The sequence below is a fragment of the Oncorhynchus keta genome, chromosome 10 (assembly GCF_023373465.1).
Source record: "Oncorhynchus keta strain PuntledgeMale-10-30-2019 chromosome 10, Oket_V2, whole genome shotgun sequence".
NCBI classification, from domain to species: Eukaryota; Metazoa; Chordata; class Actinopteri; order Salmoniformes; family Salmonidae; genus Oncorhynchus; species Oncorhynchus keta.
Window position 1 is genome coordinate 10,192,828 of NC_068430.1, and position 21,011 is coordinate 10,213,838.

The following is a 21,011-nucleotide window of genomic DNA, read 5'->3' on the forward strand; positions in this document are numbered from 1 at the left end:
TCAGGCATTAGTTAATGATGTACTGAGAGACATGCTGAACATCTTTGTTTTTGTCTACCTTGACGACATCCTGATTTTCTCACCGTCACTCGAGATTCATGTTCAGCACGTTCGACGTGTACTCCAGCGCCTTTTAGAGAATTGTCTCTACGTGAAGGCTGAGAAGTGCGCCTTTCATGTCTCCTCCGTCACTTTTCTCGGTTCTGTTATTTCCGCTGAAGGCATTCAGATGGATCCCGCTAAGGTCCAGGCTGTCAGTGATTGGCCCGTTCCAAGGTCACGTGTCGAGTTGCAGCGCTTTCTAGGTTTCGCTAATTTCTATCGGCGTTTCATTCGTAATTTCGGTCAAGTTGCTGCCCCTCTCACAGCTCTTACTTCTGTCAAGACGTGCTTTAAGTGGTCCGGTTCCGCCCAGGAGCTTTTGATCTCCTCAAGAAGCGTTTTACGTCCGCTCCTATCCTCGTTACTCCTGACGTCACTAAACAATTCATTGTCGAGGTTGACGCTTCAGAGGTGGGCGTGGGAGCCATTCTATCCCAGCGCTTCCAGTCTGACGATAAGGTTCATCCTTGCGCTTATTTTTCTCATCGCCTGTCGCCATCGGAACGCAACTATGATGTGGGTAATCACGAACTGCTCGCCATCCGCTTAGCCCTAGGCGAATGGCGACAGTGGTTGGAGGGGGCGACCGTTCCTTTTGTCGTTTGGACTGACCATAAGAACCTTGAGTACATCCGTTCTGCCAAACGACTTAATGCACGCCAAGCTCGTTGGGCGTTGTTTTTCGCTCGTTTCGAGTTTGTGATTTCTTATCGCCCGGGTAGTAAGAACACCAAGCCTGATGCCTTATCCCGTCTCTTTAGTTCTTCTGTGGCTTCTACTGATCCCGAGGGGATTCTTCCTTATGGGCGTGTTGTCGGGTTGACAGTCTGGGGAATTGAGAGACAGGTTAAGCAAGCACTCACTCACACTGCGTCGCCGCGCGCCTTGTCCTAGTAACCTTCTTTTCGTTCCTGTTTCTACTCGTCTGGCTGTTCTTCAGTGGGCTCACTCTGCCAAGTTAGCTGGCCATCCCGGCGTTCGAGGTACTCTTGCTTCTATTCGCCAGCGCTTTTGGTGGCCTACTCAGGAGCGTGACACGCGCCGTTTCGTGGCTGCTTGTTCGGACTGCGCGCAGACTAAGTCAGGTAACTCTCCTCCTGCCGGTCGTCTCAGACCGCTTCCCATTCCTTCTCGACCATGGTCTCACATCGCCTTAGACTTCATTACCGGTCTGCCTTCGTCTGCGGGGAAGACTGTGATTCTTACGGTTGTCGATAGGTTCTCTAAGGCGGCACATTTCATTCCCCTCGCTAAGCTTCCTTCCGCTAAGGAGACGGCACAAATCATCATCGAGAATGTGTTCAGAATACATGGCCTCCCGTTAGATGCCGTTTCAGACAGAGGTCCGCAATTCACGTCACAGTTTTGGAGGGAGTTCTGTCGTTTGATTGGTGCTTCCGTCAGTCTCTCTTCCGGTTTTCATCCCCAGTCTAACGGTCAAGCAGAAAGGGCCAATCAGACGATTGGTCGCATACTACGCAGCCTTTCTTTAGAAACCCTGCGTCTTGGGCAGAACAGCTCCCTGGGCAGAATACGCTCACAACTCGCTTCCTTCGTCTGCTACCGGGCTATCTCCGTTTCAGAGTAGCCTGGGTTACCAACCTCCTCTGTTCTCGTCCCAGCTCGCCGAGTCCAGCGTTCCCTCCGCTCAGGCGTTTGTCCAACGTTGTGAGCGCACCTGGAGGAGGGTGAGGTCTGCACTTTGCCGTTACAGGGCGCAGACTGTGAGAGCCGCCAATAAACGTAGGATTAAGAGTCCTAGGTATTGTCGCGGCCAGAGAGTGTGGCTTTCCACTGTAACCTTCCCCTTACGACAGCTTCTCGTAAGTTGACTCCGCGGTTCATTGGTCCGTTCCGTGTCTCCCAGGTCGTCAATCCTGTCGCTGTGCGACTGCTTCTTCCGCGACATCTTCGTCGCGTCCATCCTGTCTTCCATGTCTCCTGTGTCAAGCCCTTTCTTCGCACCCCGTTCGTCTTCCCTCCCCCCCGTCCTTGTCGAGGGCGCACCTATTTACAAGGTACGTAGGATCATGGACATGCGTTCTCGGGGACGTGGTCACCAGTACTTAGTGGATTGGGAGGGTTACGGTCCTGAGGAGAGGAGTTGGGTTCCATCTCGGGACGTGCTGGACCGTTCGCTGATTGATGATTTCCTCCGTTGCCGCCAGGATTCCTCCTCGAGTGCGCCAGGAGGCGCCGGTGAGTGGGGGGTACTGTCATGTTTTGTCTTATATTGTCTTGTCATTATGCTTTCCCTTCTGTTCGTTTCCCCTGCTGGTCTTATTAGGTTCGTTCCCTATTTTCTCTCTCCTTCCCTCTCTCTCCTCTCTCTATGTTCCGTTCCTGCTCCCAGCTGTTCCTCATTCTCCTAACTCACTCATTTAGTCTTTTCACACCTGTCCCCTATTCTGTCCTCTGATTAGAGTCCCTATTTCTCCCCTTGTTTTCCGCTTCTGTCCTTGTCGGATCCTTGTATGATGTTCGCTGTGCTGTGTCTTGGTCTCGCCCTGTCGTGTCTTGTCTCCTTCAGATGCTGCGTGTGAGCAGGTGTCTGAGTCCGCTACGGTCGGTGCCTTCCCGAGGCAACCTACAGTTAATGGTCGAGTCTCCAGTCTGTCCTCGTCACTACGAGTGGATTTAAGTTTTTATGTTTTGTTTTCTGCTCTGATTGTCCAGGAGTAGTGCTCTTATCCTTTACTGGAATAAAGACTCTGTTTTCGCCAAGTCGCTTTTGGGTCCTCATTCATCTGCATAACAGTAAGTTTAGGGTTATGTCGGTAGGTAGGGTTTAGGGTTATGTAGGTAGGTAGGTAGGGTTATGTGGGTAGGTAGGTTTTATGGTTATGTCGGTAGGTAGGGTTATGTAGGTAGGTAGGGTTATGTAGGTAGGTAGGGTTATGTAAGTAGGTAGGTAGGGTTAGGTAGGTAGGGTTTAGGGTTATGTAGGTAGGTAGGGCTAGGGTTAGGGTTATGTAAGTAGGGTTATGTAGGTAGATTTAGGGTTATGTAGGGTTAGGGTTATGTAGATAGGTAAGATTTAGGATTATGTAGGTAGGTAGATAGGGTTAGGGTTATGTATGTAGGATTATGTAGGGTTAGGGTTATGTAGGTAGGTTTATGTAGGTAGGAAGGGGTTGGGGTTATATAGGAAGGTAGGAATGGGTTTAGGGTTACATACAGTTGAAGACGGAAGTTTACATATACCTTAGCCAAATAGATTTAAACTCAGTTTTTCACAATTCCTGACATTTGATCCTTGTAAAAATTCCCTGTATTGGGTCATTTAGGATCACCACTTTATTTTAAGTGTCAGAATAATGTCAGAATAATAGTAGAGATAATTATTTATTTCAGCTTTTATTTCTTTCATCACATTCCTGTGGGTCAGAAGTTTACATACACTCAATTAGTATTTGGTAGGAATTGCCTTTAAAGTGTTTAACTTGGGTCAAACGTTTCGGGTAGCCTTCCACAAGCTTTCCACAATAAGTTGGGTGAATTTTGGCCCATTCCTCGTGACAGAGCTGGTGTAACTAGGTCAGGATTGTAGGCCTCCTTGCTCGCACACGCTTTATCAGTTCTGCCCACAAATTTTCTATAGAATTGAGGTCAGGGCTTTGTGGCCACTCCAATACCTTGACTTTGTTGTCCTTAAGCCATTTTGCCACAACTTTGGAACTATGCTTGGGGTCATTGTCCATTTGGAAGACCAATTTGCGACCAAGCTTTAACTTTCTGACTGATGTCTTGAGATGGTGCTTCAATATATTCAATATATGCACCAGTCCCTCCTGCAGCAAAGCACCCCACAACATGATGCTGCCACCCCCGTGCTTCACAGTTGGGATGGTGTTCTTCGGCTTGCAAGCCTCCCCTTTTTTCCTCCAAACACGACAGTCATTATGGCCAAACAGTTCTATTTTTTTTCATCAGACCAGAGGACATTTCTCCAAAAAAGTACGATCTTTGTCCCCATGTGCAGTTGCAAACCGTAGTCTGGCTTTTTTATGGCGGTTTTTAAGCAGTGGCTTCTTCCTTGCTGAGCAGCCTTTCAGGTTATGTCGATATAGGACTCGTTTTACTGTGGATATTGTCACGACTTCTGCCGAAGTCGTTGCCTCTCCTTGATCGGGCGGTGCTCGGCGTTCGACGTCACCGGTCTTCTAGCCATCATTGATCCATTTTCCATTGGTTTTGTCTTGTCTTCCCACACACCTGTTTTCAATCCCATTCATTACCTGTTGTGTATTTAACCCTCTGTTTCCCCTCATGTCTTTGTCAGAGATTGTTTATTGTCAGTGTAGTGTTGTTTGTTGTATAGGTGCGCGTCGGGTCTTCGTACCCATATTTTGTTTATGTTCTTTTCCTGTTTAGTGTTATGGAGCATGTTATTAGGACATTATTAAAAGACTCCATTTTACACTCCGTTTGACTCTCCTCGGCCTGACTTCCCTGCCACCTATACACATATGCCTGACAGAATCTCTGACTACACAATATGAAGTCAGCAGGAGAGGACACTATGCTCATGGAGCTGGAGGAACGCATTCAGGAACAAGCGAGGGAGCTTGACTGTATCAGCTCCGTCATGGATCGCATTGTCCAGAATATGATTCGCTGGGAGAGACAGGGAGTTTCTCCAGCGCCACCACCACCACAACCGGAATCTCCCTTGAACGTTTTGTCCTCTTCGGAATCGAAGATCCATTTATCCCTACCCACGGGATACAACGGAGATATTGCCGGCTGCCAGGGTTTCCTCCTTAAGCTGAACTTATATCTAGCCACGGCTTCCCCAGTACCATCTGACCGTGAGAAGAGTTACGCCCTCGTCTCATGCCTCACCGGGAAAGCCCTGGAATGGGCCAGCGCTGTGTGTAGAAGGGAGGATGCATCGTTGGACCATTTTGAGGAGTTCACCTGCCAATTCCGGATAGTATTCGATCACCCACCTGAAGGCAAAGCAGCGGGGGAGCTCCTCTATCATCTAAGGCAGGAGACGAGGAGTGCACAGGATTTTGCTTTGGAGTTTAGGACCTTGGCTGCCGGCGCTGGATGGAGCGACAGGGCCCTGATCGACCATTACCGTTGTAGTCTACGCGAGGACGTCCGTCGGGAGCTGGCCTGTAGAGACACCACCCTCACCTTCGACCAGCTGGTGGACATGTCCATCAAGCTGGACAACATGCTGGCTACTCGTGGACGTCTAGATCGGGGTCTGGTTGTTCCATCCTCCCGCACCCTCTCTCCCGAACCTATGGAATTGGGAGGGATGGTGCGCAGGGAGACCGGAGGGGGTTCTCCCTCGAGCACCATTCATGGTCGCAGAGGGCACACTGCTGGTCGGTGCCGGGTTGGTTCCTCTGGGAATAGAGAAGGCAAGCAGGGCATTCTGGCATCATCCCAGGTGAGTAGGCACCATTCTCATCCAGAGCCCTCTGCTGCACTAATGTTTGTCTCTGTCTCTTTTCCTGATTTTTCACTGCATTCCCAGTATAAGGCGCTAGTAGATTCAGGTGCGGCTGGGAATTTCATTAATAAAAGTCTAGCTCATAGTTTAGGGATCCCTATTGTTCCTGTGGATATGCCTTTCCCTATTCATGCCTTAGATAGTCGACAATTAGGGTCAGGGTTTATCAGGGAGGTCACCGCACCTTTGTGTATGATAACGCAGGAGGGTCACAAGGAGAAGATTAGTCTTTTCCTTATTGATTCTCCTGCGTATTCTGTGGTGCTAGGCCTACCCTGGTTAGCTTGCCATAACCCCACTATTTCTTGGCCACAGAGGGCTCTCACGGGGTGGTCACAAGAATGCTCAGGTAGGTGTATAGGGGTTTCCGTTGGTGCAACTACGGTGGAAAGTCCAGACCAGGTCTCCACCGTGCGCATTCCCCCCGAATATGCCGATTTGGCTCTCGCCTTCTGTAAAAAGAAGGCGACTCAATTACCACCTCATCGACGGGGGGATTGTGCGATAGATCTCCTGGTAGACGCTGCATATCCCAAGAGTCACGTGTATCCCTGTCGCAAGCGGAGACGGAGGCTATGGAGACATATGTCTCTGATTCCCTGCATCAGAGGTTCATTCGGCCATCCATTTCACCCGTCTCTTCGAGTTTCTTTTTTGTGAAAAAAAAGGATGGCGGTTTACGCCCGTACATTGATTATCGAGGTCTTAATAAAATCACAGTGAAATATAGTTACCCGCTACCTCTGATCAATACGGTTATTGAGTTAATGCACGGGGCACGTTTTTTCACAAAATTGGATCTCAGGAGTGCGTACAATCTGGTGCGTATTCGGAAAGGATGATGAGTGGAAGACGGCATTTAGCACCACCTCAGGTCATTATGAGTACCTTGTCATGCCATATGGGTTGATGAATGCTCCATCAGTTTTCCAATCATTTGTAGATGAGATCTTCAGGGACCTGCACGGGCAGGGTGTAGTGGTGTATATCGATGATATTCTGATATACTCTGCTACACGCGCCGAGCATGTGTCCCTGGTGGGTGTTTGGTCGCCTGTTGGAGCATGATCTATATGTCAAGGCTGAGAAATGCTTGTTCTTCCAACAATCCATCTCCTTCCTAGGGCATCGGATTTCCACTTCAGGAGTGGAGATGGAGAGCGACCGCATTACAGCCGTGTGTAATTGGCCGACTCCAACCACGGTAAAGGAGTTGCAGCGTTTTTTGGGGTTTGCCAATTACTACCGGAGGTTTATCCGGGGTTTTGGTCAGGTGGCAGCTCCCATTACCTCACTGCTAAAGGGGGGCCGGTGCGCTTGCAGTGGTCGGCTGAGGCGAACAGGGCTTTTGAGCACCTGAAGACTCTGCTTACCTCGGTGCCTGTGCTGGCTCATCCGGATCCCTCTTTGCCATTCATAGTGGAGGTGGACGCATCCGAAGCTGGGATAGGAGCAGTGCTCTCTCAGCGTTCGGGTGCGCCACTGAAGCTTCGCCCCTGTGCTTTCTTTCTGAAGAAGCTCAGCCCAGCGGAGCGAAACTATGATGTGGGGAACCGAGAGCTGTTAGCTGTCGTAGAAGCCTTGAAGGTGTGGAGGCATTGGCTTGAGGGGGCTAAACACCCTTTTCTCATCTGGACTGACCACCGCAATCTGGAGTACATCCGGCAGGCGAAGAGATTGAATCCTAGGCAGGCAAGGTGGGCCATGTTTTTCACTCGTTTTGTGTTTACTCTTTCTTACAGACCAGGCTCCCAGAACGTTAAGGCAGACGCATTGTCTCGGCTGTATGACACAGAGGAGCGATCCATGGATCCCACTCCCATACTCCCAGCTTCGTGTATGGTGGCGCCTGTAGTGTGGGAGCTGGACGCGGACATTGAGCGGGCATCACGTGCAGAGCCCTCTCCCCCTGAGTATCCAGCTGGTCGTCTGTACGTTCCGTCTGCTGTCCGCGACCGACTGATCTATTGGGCTCACACGTCACCCTCCTCTGGTCATCCTGGGATAGGTCGGACGATGCGCTGTCTTGAAGGGAGGTACTGGTGGCCCACTTTAGCTAAGGACGTGAGGATTTATGTTTCTTCCTGCTCGGTGTGCACCCAGTGCAAGGCTCCTAGACACCTGCCCAGAGGTAAGCTACAACCTCTACCCGTTCCTCAACGGCTGTGGATTTTTTGACTGATCTTCCACCTTCACAGGGTTACACCACGATGCTGGTCGTTGTGGATCGGTTTTCAAAGTCCTGTCGTCTCCTCCCTTTGCCCGGTCTCCCTACGGTCTTACAAACTGCAGAGGCCCTATTTACACACGTTTTCTGGCACTATGGGGTGCCTGAGGATATAGTGTCTGATCGGGGTCCCCAGTTCACATCAAGGGTCTGGAAGGCGTTCATGGAGCGTCTGGGGATCTCGGTTAGTCTTACCTCAGGTTTTCACCCCAAGAGTAATGGGCAGGTGGAGAGAGTTAACCAGGATGTGGGTAGGATTCTGCGGTCTTATTGCCAGGATCGGCCGGAGGAGTGGGCGAAGTTCGTGACCTGGGCAGAGATGGCTCAGAACTCGCTACGTCACTCCTCCACTAACCTTACTCCTTTTCAATGTGTATCAGGGTATCAGCCGGTTCTGGCTCCTTGGAATCAGAGCCAGACCGAGGCCCCTGCAGTGGACAATTGGTTTCGGCACGCTGAGGAAACCTGGGAGGCAGCCCACGTTCACCTTCAGCGTGCCATAAGGCGCCAGAAAATTGGCGCAGACCGTCGCCGCAGTGAGGCCCCAGTGTTCGCACCAGGGGGCAGGGTCTGGCTCTCGACCCGAAACCTGCCCCTCTCTGCCGGAAGCTGGGTCCGCGGTTTGTGGGGCCGTTTAAAGTCCCGAGGAGAGTGAACAAGGTATGTTATAGGTTACAACTGCCACCTATACACATATGCCTGACAGATATAGATACTTTTGTACCTGTTTCCTCCAGCATCTTCCCAAGGTCCTTTGCTGTTATTCTGGGATTGATTTGCCCTTTTCACACCAAAGTACATTCATCTCTAGGAGACAGGACACGTCTCCTTCCTGAGCGGTATGAAGGCTGCGTGGTCCTATGGTGTTTATACCTGCGTACTATTGTTGGTACAGATGAATGTGGTACCTTCAGGCATTTGGAAATTGCTCCCAAGGATGAACCAGACTTGTGAAGGTCTACAATTCTTTTCTGAGGTCTTGGCTGATATCTTTTGATTTTCCCATGATGTCAAGCAAAGAGGCACTGAGTTTGAAGGTAGGCCTTGAAATACATCCACAGGTGCACCTACAATTGACTCAAATGATCTCAATTGTGATACAGTGAAATAATCTGTCTGTAAACAATTGTTGGAAAAATGACTTGTGTCATGCACAAAGTAGATGTCCTAACCGACTTGCCAAAACTATAGTTTGTTAACAAGAAATTTGTGGAGTGGTTGAAAAACGAGTTTTAATGACTCCAACCTAAGTGTATGTAAACTTCCGACTTCAACTGTAGATGGTAGGGTTTAGGGTTATGTAAGTAGGTAGGTAGGTAGGTAGGAAGGTAGGTAGGGGTTTAGGGTTAGGTAGGTAGATAGGGTTTGGTAGGTAGGTAGGGTTAGGTAGGTAGGTAGGTTTAGGGTTATGTAGGTAGATAGATTAGGTAGATAGGTAGGTAGGTTTATGTAGGTAGGTAGGTAGGTAGGTAGGTAGGTAGGTAGGTAGGTAGATAGGCAAGTAGGGTTAGGTAGGTAGGTTTAGGCTTATGTAGGTAGGAAGGTAGGTAGGTTTTAGGGTTGAGGCAGACTTACCAATGGGAGTCTCCTCTAGGAAGGTAGGTAGGTTTTAGTGTTAGGGCAGACTTACCAATGGGAGTCTCCTCTAGGAAGGTCTTGGCATTGAGACTGGCACCGTGAGAAACCAGCAGCTCTGCTACATGCATCTGGAACCATAGAGACTATCAGTATTTACACAGCTATCCACAATCATCTGCAGGAACTGAGGACTTGGTGGACTGTATATTCTTTAGGTTAGGTTTTACTGAGCAAGTTCTCTCCCTTGTGCTGGTAAGGGCACATCAAGTCCAACCTAAGCTAAAGAATATACAGTCCACCGAGTCCTCAGTCCTTCGAGCTGGATAAAGATGTTAACTCCCTGAGATGGATCGAGTTTCCTGTGAAGTCTGGACCTGGTCCGATCATACACGACACCAAGCCTCACCTTCTCCTAGTTATAGTAGCACTGCACAGTATGGACAGCTGGGGCATGGGCAAGAAGACAACTTTCAAACTGCAAGCTGACTCCCTTATAGTAAGGTGCTCCTTTCTCCTAGTGTCCTGCTAGCTGACTCCCTAATAGTCAGGTGCTCCTTTCTCCTAGTGTCCTGCTAGCTGACTCCCTAATAGTCAGGTGCTCCTTTCTCCTAGTGTCCTGCTAGCTGACTCCCTAATAGTCAGGGGCCTTTCTCCTAGTGTCCTGCTAGCTAGTGTCCTGCTAGCTGACTCCCTAATAGTCAGGTGCTCCTTTCTCCTAGTGTCCTGCTAGCTGACTCCCTAATAGTCAGGTGCTCCTTTCTCCTAGTGTCCTGCTGGCTGTCTGTCTGTCTGTCTGTCTGTCTGTCTGTCTGTCTGTCTGTCTGTCTGTCTGTCTGTCTGTCTGTCTGTCTGTCTGTCTGTCTGCCTGTCTGTCTGTCTGTCTGTCTGTCTAACCCATACACTACATACACTGTGCTGTTCCGTGGCCGTACTGTCAATCTTCAGCGTCGTTAAACCAGACCGTAATCCTCTGTCTTGTCATCGGTTACCAGCACACGGGAGAGAACACCAAGTAGAACGGTGGCCCGTTCCTGTAGGTTCATGCTCTACAACATCCGCAGAGTACGACCCTGCCTCACACAGGAAGCGGCGCAGGTCCTAATCCAGGCACTTGTCATCTCCCGTCTGGATTACTGCAACTCGCTGTTGGCTGGGCTCCCTGCCTGTGCCATTAAACCCCTACAACTCATCCAGAACGCCGCAGCCCGTCTGGTGTTCAACCTTCCCAAGTTCTCTCACGTCACCCCGCTCCTCCGCTCTCTCCACTGGCTTCCAGTTGAAGCTCGCATCCGCTACAAGACCATGGTGCTTGCCTACGGAGCTGTGAGGGGAACGACACCTCAGTACCTCCAGGCTCTGATCAGGCCCTACACCCAAACAAGGGCACTGCGTTCATCCACCTCTGGCCTGCTCGCCTCCCTACCACCGAGGAAGTACAGTTCCCGCTCAGCCCAGTCAAAACTGTTCGCTGCTCTGGCCCCCAATGGTGGAACAAACTCCCTCACGATGCCAGGACAGCGGAGTCAATCACCACCTTCCGGAGACACCTGAAACCCCACCTCTTTAAGGAATACCTAGGATAGGATAAGTAATCCTTCTCACCCCCTAAAAGATTTAGATGCACTATTGTAAAGTGGCTGTTCCACTGGATGTCATAAGGTGAATGCACCAATTTGTAAGTCGCTCTGGATAAGAGCGTCTGCTAAATGACTTAAATGTAATGTATGTAAAGAATATACAGTCCACCAAGTCCTCAGTTACATGTGTATAGAGTGGGTGTGTGTGTTTATTTTTATGCATCATAGGGTGGAGGACAATTGGCCCAGCGTCGTCCGGGTTTGGGGAGGGTTTGGCCGGCGTAGGCCGTCATTGTAAAATACTAATTTGTTCTTTACTGATCTGGTTAGTTAAATAAAGGTAAAATAAATAAAAAATAATAATCTGTGTGTGTGTGACCTTGTGCAGCAGTGTGTGTGTGTGTGTGTGTGTGTGTGACCTTGTTCTGCAGTGTGTGTGTGTGACCTTGTTTTGCAGTGTGTGTGTGTGTGTGTGTACGCCCGTGGGTGTTTCTGTCCCCTCCTTGTGTGTGTATTACCTCACCTGACCCCAGCATGCTGCAGAGTGGAGTGGCTGCCATTTGTCAGTGTCTTTCAGGTGTGTGTGTGTGTGTGTGTGTGTGTGTGTGTGTGTGTGTGTGTGTGTGTGTGTGTGTGTGTGTGTGTGTGTGTGTGTGTGTGTGTGTGCGCGTGTGTGTGTCCGTGTGTCCGTGTGTTCACTAGTGTCCTCACCTGACCCCAGCAGGCTGCGGCGTGGAGCGGCTGCCATCCGTCCGTGTCTCTCAGGTCCATCCTGGCTCCTCCCTCCAGCAGAAGCTCTGCAGCCTGGACGTAACCGTTAGCTGCTGCAATGTGGAGCTGCATGAGTGACAGGAGAGGAGACCAATGGAACAGAGTCACTTCAGAGCAGGGGTGTTTCAATCTCACCCGACCAGGTCCAGACTACTGCTAGTTCTCTCTTCTTCCTGAACATTCATTGTAACCAATCAGTCCCTGATTACAGGGGAAGGGGGGCAGTGTTACGGTCTTCCAGGTTCAGATTTGAATTTGAGAGATATAGAGTGTTGGCTACTTTAACAAATCGTTTTATTTGCAATGATTCCCTACCTCTTATCTGTATATATCTAATGCCTTGTCAGAGATCTACCAGACAGGCTGGGACGGGACCGCGGCAGGAAGCTAACTCTGATGCAAAATGTATGTTGATTTATGTATGCTCTCTTTACGCCTGGCCACTAAATTGAGAAATAAACCTCGAGTGAACTCATCTTCTCATCTGTATTGCTAAAATCAAATTACCTTGTTTCAGGGCCAAGAAAAAAAAATGAATCTGAATGAATCACTGCCAGATCTCATGAATCTCACTCAAATGAATTAGATACAGTAAAATAATATGTTGACTTGTTTTCCAAACTGCTCAATTCTAGGAGTACTGGATGGCCTGGACTGGCTGCCTCGTTAAATGACTGGAGCAGTGAGGATGGAGGATGAGCCTTACAGATCCCGGCTGGGTGAAAGGGGAGTCAGCCAAAAAGTTAATCCCTGGCCTCCCTTGGCCTCCCCTGGCCTCCCTTGGCCTCTCTGGCCTCCCCTGGCCTCCCTGGCCTCCCTTGGCCTCTCTTGGCCTCCCTTGGCCTCCCTTGGCCTCCCCTGGCCTCCCTTGGCCTCTCTTGGCCTCCCCTGGCCTCCCTTGGCCTCTCTTGGCCTCCCTTGGCCTCCCTTGGCCTCCCTTGGCCTCCCCTGGCCTCCCTTGGCCTCTCTTGCTGGTGTGCCTATAGTAAGTCACTAGGATGTCTCAGAGTTTTACATCTTCAATCAGGCTCTCTGTGTGTGTCTCTCTCTCTGTCTGTGTCTCTCTCTGTCTGTGTGTCTCTGTCTGTGTGTGTGTCTCTCTCTCTGTCTGTGTGTGTGTCTCTCTCTCTGTGTGTGTGTCTCTCTCTCTGTCTGTGTTTCTCTGTCTGTGTGTGTGTCTCTGTCTGTGTGTGTGTGTCTCTCTCTGTCTGTGTGTGTGTGTCTCTCTCTCTGTCTGTGTGTGTGTCTCTCTCTCTGTCTGTGTGTGTGTCTCTCTCTCGCTGTCTGTGTGTGTGTCTCTCTCTCGCTGTCTGTGTGTGTGTCTCTCTCTCGCTGTCTGTGTCTCTCTCTCTGTCTGTGTGTGTGTCTCTCTCTGTCTGTGTGTGTGTCTCTGTCTGTGTGTGTGTCTCTCTCTGTCTGTGTGTGTGTCTCTCTCTCTGTCTGTGTGTGTCTCTCTCTGTCTGTGTGTGTCTCTTTCTGTCTGTGTGTGTCTCTCTCTGTCTGTGTGTGTCTCTCTCTGTCTGTGTGTCTCTCTCTCTCTGTGTCTGTGTTTGTCTGTGTCTGTCTCTCTCGCTGTCTGTCTGTGTCTGCCTGTCTGTGTCTGCCTGTCTGTGTCTGTGCAAGGGTGACCTTTCCCAGTAAACAAGATGCATTAATACTAGTCCACGTTGTGCGGCCATTGATTGGTTATATGACCTTTGACCCGAAAACCATTATTCAACCATTATTTATTTTCAGATCACATGACTTACTTGACATTCCTTTCAGCTCCTACTGGAACAAAGAGCAGGTCACATAATGCCACATCACTGTGTTGGAAGACGAACACATCTTACATAACATATCCGTCCCAAATGGCACCCTTTATAGTGCACTATATAGAAAATAGGGTGCCGTTTGGGATATATAATAATACCAGTTGAATGTCCCTCTCTGCCAGAGGTCTAGATTTTCTCTGTGTTGCTCTAATTTGACTGTGAGCATCATACGTCAAACACAGATTAACAGAGAGTCATGAAGCTGCAGGACAAATCTTCTTCAACCTCGGCATTTGGGAGTAAATCTTGAAGCTTACTAAAGTTATTTTTAGGGTAGTATCGTGTAACGTACCTTACCCATTTTCATCCAATTGCGTTTGTATTAGATTGTGACAAATCCTTGCAACCAATTTACGATATCATAAGCCCCAACCCCAATGCATCACACAGAAGAGCCTCCTATGCCTTGTGAATGCTGTCTGGATGGTGCCTGTTCTACAACTGTACTCCAGCCTGTATCTGTGTGGGCTCTCTAGTGTACATCGTATATGATTTGTCGTTGTCCAAGACAAAGGGACAATAAAGTTTGTGTTTCTACTCTGGGGGCTATGTCCCTCTCACCAGAGTAACTCCTTCTGAGTCGTGGTGGTTGATGTCCTCTCCCTCCCGGTGTCCGTCTCCCTATAAATTGGTTGTATAGACTCAATAATCTATAGTTTGTAGGTATATTATAAATTATAAACTATGTGGTTCGAGCCCTGAATGCTGATTGGTTGACAGCCGTGGTATATCAAACCGCATACTCCGTCTGGCCACTCTACATACTCAGTCTGGCCACTCTACATACTCCGTCTGGCCACTCTACATACTCCGTCTGGCCACTCTACATACTCCGTCTGGCCACTCTACATACTCCGTCTGGCCACTCTACATACTCCGTCTGGCCACTCTACATACTCCGTCTGGCCACTCTACATACTCCGTCTGGCCACTCTACCATAAAGGCTGATTGGTGGAGTGCTGCAGAGATGGTTGTCCTTCTGGAAGGTTTTCCCATCTCCACAGAGGAACTCTAGAGCTCTGTCAGAGTGACCATCGGGTTCTTGGTCACCTCCCTGACCAAGGCCCTTCTCCCCCGATTGCTCAGTTTGGCTGGGCAGCCAGCTCTAGGAAGAGTCTTGGTGATTTCAAACTTCTTCCATTTAAGAATGATGGAGGCCACTATGTTCTTGGGGACCTTGAATGATGCAGACATGTTTTGGTTCCCTTCCCCAGATCTGTGGCTCGACACAATCCTGTCTCAGAGCTCTACGGACAATTCCTTCAACCTCATGGCTTGGTTTTTGCTCTGACATGCACTGACAACTGTGGGACCTTATAGACAGGTGTGTGCCTTTCCAAATCATGTTCAATCAATTGAATTTAACCACAGGTGGACTCCAATCAAGTTGGAGAAACATCTCAAGGATGATCAAGGATGATCAATGAAAACATGCACCTGAGCTCAATTTTGAGTCTCATAGCAAAGGGTCTGAATACTTATGTAAAGAAGGTATTTCTGTTTTTTTAATCTTTAATACATTTGCAAACATTTCTAAAAACCTATGTCGTTATGGGGGATTGTGTGTACATTGATGAGGGAAAACATGTATTTAATCAATTTTAGAATAAGGCTATAATGTAACAAAATGTGGAAAAAGTGAAGGGGTCTGAATGCTTTCAGAATGCCCTGTATTGGCCATATACCACATCCCCTCTGGTCTTATTACTTAATTATATTATAAACTCACCAGAGTAGCTCCCTGTGAATCATGGTGGTTGACGTCCTCTCCCTCCGTCAGCAGCTCCTGGATATCTCCCATCATCCTCCTCTCTACAGACGCCCGGGTCTCATTGATCATCTCCTGGGTGATGCCTGTCAATCAAACATACAGGAAGTTATTTTGGTCAGTTAGGCAGGCAAACAGAAACAGACGCTCAGTCTGTCAGCCAGCCACACTGAGACAGACACTCAGCCAGCCAGCCACACTGAGACAGACCGATACCCTGTTCACACTACCTTGTTAACATAAACCGCACTGTCAGAGACAGACACTCAGTCAGCCAGCCACACTGAGACAGACACTCAGTCAGCCAGCCACACTGAGACAGACACTCAGTCAGCCAGCCACACTGAGACAGACCGGTACCCTGTTCACACTACCTTGTCAACATAAACCGCACAGTCCTCGCCCTTTGTCCGTTGTTCTTTCATTTCACCCTTTCTAGCATGGTTCCAGCTTGGTTCCAGCATGGTTCCAGCATGTTCCAGCAGGTTCCAGCATGGTTCCAGCTTGGTTCCAGCATGGTTCCAGCTTGGTTCCAGCTTGGTTCCAGCATGGTTCCAGCATGGTTCCAGCTTGGTTCCAGCATGGTTCCAGCTTGGTTCCAGCATGGTTCCAGCATGGTTCCAGCATGGTTCCAGCATGGTTCCAGCAGGTTCCAGCAGGTTCCAGCATGGTTCCAGCATGGTTCCAGCTTGGTTCCAGCATGGTTCCAGCTTGGTTCCAGCATGGTTCCAGCAGGTTCCAGCAGGTTCCAGCTTGGTTCCAGCATGGTTCCAGCATGGTTCCAGCAGGTTCCAGCTTGGTTCTAGCAGGTTCCAGCTTGGTTCCAGCATGGTTCCAGCATGGTTCCAGCATGGTTCCAGCATGGTTCCAGCATGGTTCCAGCTTGGTTCCAGCATGGTTGCAGCATGGTTCCAGCAGGTTCCAGCATAGTTCCAGCAGGTTCCAGCATGGTTCCAGCATGTTTCCAGCAGTTTCCAGCTTGGTTCCAGCAGGTTCCAGCATGGTTCCAGCTTGGTTCCAGCAGGTTCCAGCTTGGTTCCAGCAGGTTCCAGCTTGGTTCCAACATGGTTCCAGCTTGGTTCCAGCATGGTTCCAGCATGGTTCCAGCTTGGTTCCAGCAGGTTCCAGCAGGTTCCAGCAGGTTCCAGCTTGGTTCCAGCAGGTTCCACTATGGTTCCAGCATGGTTCCAGCTTGGTTCCAGCAGGTTCCAGCTTCGTTCCAGCATGGTTCCAGCTTGGTTCCAGCATGGTTTCAGCTTGGTTCCAGCAGGTTCCAGCTTGGTTCCAGCATGGTTCCAGCATGGTTCCAGCATGGTTCCAGGGACTATGGTGGCTGCGTAACCAGGACAGTATATAAATAAATGTCTTTATCTCCTCTGGCATACAGAAAAGTCAAGACAATTAAAGGATGAGTAAGTTATTTCAAAAGCTATCCGATTCATTAATTCCAATAAAACGACATCACGTTAATAAGTTCACTTTACTCGCTTTGTCTAACAGCACTGTCATGACGCTAGAAAATACGTTTTGTGGTGGTCCAGGGGGGTTGCCTAGCAACATGTGCCTCTGAGGGAGGTGTTGGATTCTGGGTAAACTTTGAACATTGAGATATTAAAGACATGATAGATCAGACACAGAGTATATAAAAGAGTGAGATCTGTAGAAAGACAGGGTGGCTGTGGAATGTGCTGGGTGGACGGGAGGAGAGGCACGGGAATGCGATGGGTGATACGAGAGGACATCTGTGGATTAGGTGAAGGAGGGGTTGAGGTCAGGAGGTCAGATCCCCTTGAAGAGAGAAATAATGGTTATATTATCCTGTTACCCTCTTCCTGTGGAACCAGAAGATGTAAGGATTGGAGAGGAGGATGAGTATCTAAAGTGGAGTATTTATACTTGTGATGATGGGAGCATGTCTTTGTCTGAGTGCAGCTGTAACGACCCTTTGTGAAGAATTCAACTTGGTTCAGCTTCTCTAGTGTCCGTGAGTTAGAACAGAGGCAACAAAGAAAGTATGAAGAGAGGCAGGAACTGCTTCTCTAATAGAAATCCCCGATGTTATGACAACGATGGCTAGCTAAACTCATACACAGAAACACTTCATCGGGTCTAACGGTCGTCTCGCGCCGAACTGCGTATGAAAGGCACTCCGCCGATATAGAGTTGAAAACGTGTCAGTTTGTCACTTTCACGAGTTTGGAGTAATAACATGTACGGCTGCTTAAGACATTCACTCAAATCTACCTTCATATTTCAATCAAATGAACAACTAAGGAAGAATGTTCCACTTCTCTCATTGACTTGTTAAACCCCAAACCCCCTGGCCAGGTCTGCTTGGCCTGTTTAGCAAACGTTCCCCAAACCCCCTGGCCAGGTCTGCTTGGCCTGTTTAGCAAACGTTCCCCAAACCCCCTGGCCAGGTCTGCTTGGCCTGTTTAGCAAACGTTCCCCAAACCCCCTGGCCAGGTCTGCTTGGCCTGTTTAGCAAACGTTCCCCAAACCCCCTGGCCAGGTCTGCTTGGCCTGTTTAGCAAACGTTCCCCAAACCCCCTGGCCAGGTCTGCTTGGCCTGTTTAGCAAACGTTCCCCAAACCCCCTGGCCAGGTCTGCTTGGCCTGTTTAGCAAACGTTCCCCAAACCCCCTGGCCAGGTCTGCTTGGCCTGTTTAGCAAACGTTCCCCAAACCCCCTGGCCAGGTCTGCTTGGCTTGTTTAGCAAACGTTCCCCAAACCCCCTGGCCAGGTCTGCTTGGCCTGTTTAGCAAACGTTCCCCAAACCCCCTGGCCAGGTCTGCTTGGCTTGTTTAGCAAACGTTCCCCAAACCCCCTGGCCAGGTCTGCTTGGCCTGTTTAGCAAACGTTCCCCAAAGTCTCTGGGTTTAGAAACTCTGTGGAAGCAATGTCTATATAGCTCAACAAATTCCCATGATTCAATGCTATGTTCGGTCTGAACAGCTAGCTAAAAATGGCTTTGAAAAAAAATCAGATTTCAGCTAATAGGGAGAAGTATCTTACAAAATAACTACATTCTGGCATTCACTAGTCAAACACTATTTACATATATTAGAAATGTGGGTACATTTCTGGACCCAATTCACATTCAAACAACTGGATTAGAGAGGTTGACTTAAAATAAGTAGGCTTATATGTAGATACGTACAAACGTGAAGCGGAACACTTCTACATATCAAAATAGTATTGTTCATTTAGATGAAGTGTCTAAAGGGTAGCGATGGTTCAGTCAACCATGACGGCTTCAGGCCAGTGTCAGGCGTCCCTCGACAAAGACATTCCTACTTCAATTAGACTCACTAAAGAATAAATCAATGTGTTGCTCACCTCTGTTGGCCATGGCGGTCTCGATGATGTCCAGTGTGGGGTCATCTTCACACAAGTCATAGGGCATGTTGCCGTCAGAGTTCACCGATAACAGATCCGCTCCACTGTGTAACAGAAGAGGTAAGTGTGGCTCAGTCGGTAAAAGCATGGCGCTACCAACCCTAAAGGTCGTAGGTTCCATTTCCAATGGACTCACTCGCGTTTAAGTGTCATATACAGGGAACTGACAAAATAAAGGAAACACTTGAGTAAATAATGGATACAAAGTATATTGATAATTAAGCAAATATTGTTAATTAAGCAAATAAAACAGATTGTGGTCATGTATAAAAAGTATTATTTATTATTTTGGGGGTTTGTGCTATCCGGGATTCCTTGGGAAGTACTTACTCCATTGAAGAACACATTTAAAATGGCTAACGTTAGGTAATAGTTATGGTATTTATCAATACATTTAAAATGGCTAACGTTAGGTAATAGTTATGGTATTTATCAATACATTTAAAATAGCTAACGTTAGGTAATAGTTATGGTATTTATCAATACATTTAAAATGGCTAACGTTAGGTAATAGTTATGGTATTTATCAATACATTTAAAATAGCTAACGTTAGGTCATAGTTATGGTATTTATCAATACATTTAAAATAGCTAACGTTAGGTCATAGTTATGGTATTTATCAATACATTTAAAATGGCTAACGTTAGGTCATAGTTATGGTATTTATCAATACATTTAAAATGGCTAAAGTTAGGTCATAGTTATGGTATTTATCAATACATTTAAAATGGCTAACGTTAGGTAATAGTTATGGTATTTATTAGGGTCCCCATTAGCCGCTGGTAAAGCATAATCTACTCTTCCTGGGGTCCACATTAAACATAACATAAGACATAGTACAGAACATTATTACTCAAGGACTGAAATACATACTTTTAAAACGCCATACATCAACTACACATCAGTACATTACCACAACATCTAGGGCTAGAACAAACTGTAGTACAATGCACGTTACAATACAAGACAGTCCCCTTTGTGCAGTGAGGTGTTCTTTAATCAGTTTTTTGTTACAGTTATATACAGTTGAAGTCGGAAGTTTACATACACTTAGGTTGGAGTCATTAAAACTCGTTTTTCAACCACTCCACAAATGTCTTGTTAACAAACTATAGTTTTGGCAAGTCGGTTAGGACATCTACTTTGTGCATGACGCAAGTAATTTTTCCAACAATTATTTACAGACAGATTATTTCACTTATAATTCACTGTATCACAATTCCAGTGGGTCAGAAGTTTACATACACTAAGTTGACTGTGCCTTTAAACCGCTTGGAAAATTCAAGGCCTACCTTCAAACTCAGTGTCTCTTTGCTTGACATCAGGGGAAAATCAAAAGAAATCAGCTAAAACCTCAGAAAAAAACTGTAGACCTTCACAAGTCTGGTTCATCCTTGGGAGCAATTTCCAAACGCCTGAAGGTACCACTTTCATCTGTACAAACAATAGTACGCAAGTATAAACACCATGGGACCACGTATAAACACCATGGGACCACTCAGCCGTCATACCGCTCAGGAAGGAGACACATTCTGTCTCCTAGAGATGTACATTATTTTGTGCGAAAAGTGCAAATCAATCCCAGAACAACAGTAAAGGACCTTGTGAAGATGCTGGAGGAAACAGGTACAAAAGTATCTATATCCACAGTAAAACGAGTCCTATATCGACATAACCTGAAAGGCCGCTCAGCAAGGAAGAGGCCACTGCTCCAAAACCGCCATAAAAAAGCCAGACTACAGTTTGCAACTGCACATGGGGACAAAGGTCGTACTTTTTCGAGAAATGTCCTCTGGTCTGATGAAACAAAAATAGAACTGTTTGGCCATAATGACCATCGTTATGTTTGGAGGAAATAGGGGGAGGCTTGCAAGCTGAAGAACACCATCCCCAACCGTGAGATGGCACACCACTGGGCTCAAACTCACGAGGATCAGAGCCACAGAGCAGTGTTTAGACCACTGCACCACGGCAGTTCACAATTCAAGCAGGGAGAGTACTTGATGATAGAGGTTAATGGAAAGTGCATTGTTTTGAGCCTTCCACCCAAACCACAGCCCTAACCACTTTTAATATCTAAACTGAACCATTTGAGTCATTTCTGTTGTAACCCTGTAACCAGGCGGAACTAAATGGGTAAAACATGTACGTTAGGTTCAATTCCAAATTTGACGTAATTGGATTATGAGGTAAGGTTGCTGAGTCACCAGGTCTCAACCCAAAATGAACACTTCTGGGAGATTCTGTCTAATACAGGGTTTCCCACCACACTCAACAAAACACCAATTGATTGAATTTCTC

The 21,011-nt window shown here is 47.9% G+C and overlaps 1 protein-coding gene across 3 annotated transcripts in view; it reads right to left on the reverse strand.

Moving 5' to 3' along the window:
• LOC118379254 (protein phosphatase 1 regulatory inhibitor subunit 16B-like) overlaps positions 1–21,011 on the reverse strand; it is a 171,820-nt gene that overhangs the window by 12,468 nt on the left and 138,341 nt on the right. For all 3 annotated transcript variants that reach the window (XR_008144038.1, XM_052526471.1, XM_052526472.1), the window contains exons 5-8: positions 18,650–18,753; positions 15,273–15,397; positions 11,666–11,791; positions 9,430–9,505 (exon numbers count right to left, since the gene is read on the reverse strand). Coding sequence is in view for 2 of the 3 variants with exons in the window: in XM_052526471.1 (XP_052382431.1) it covers positions 9,430–9,505; positions 11,666–11,791; positions 15,273–15,397; positions 18,650–18,753 (431 nt within the window). In the remaining variant the exon portion in view is untranslated. The remainder of the gene's footprint in view (positions 1–9,429; positions 9,506–11,665; positions 11,792–15,272; positions 15,398–18,649; positions 18,754–21,011) is intronic.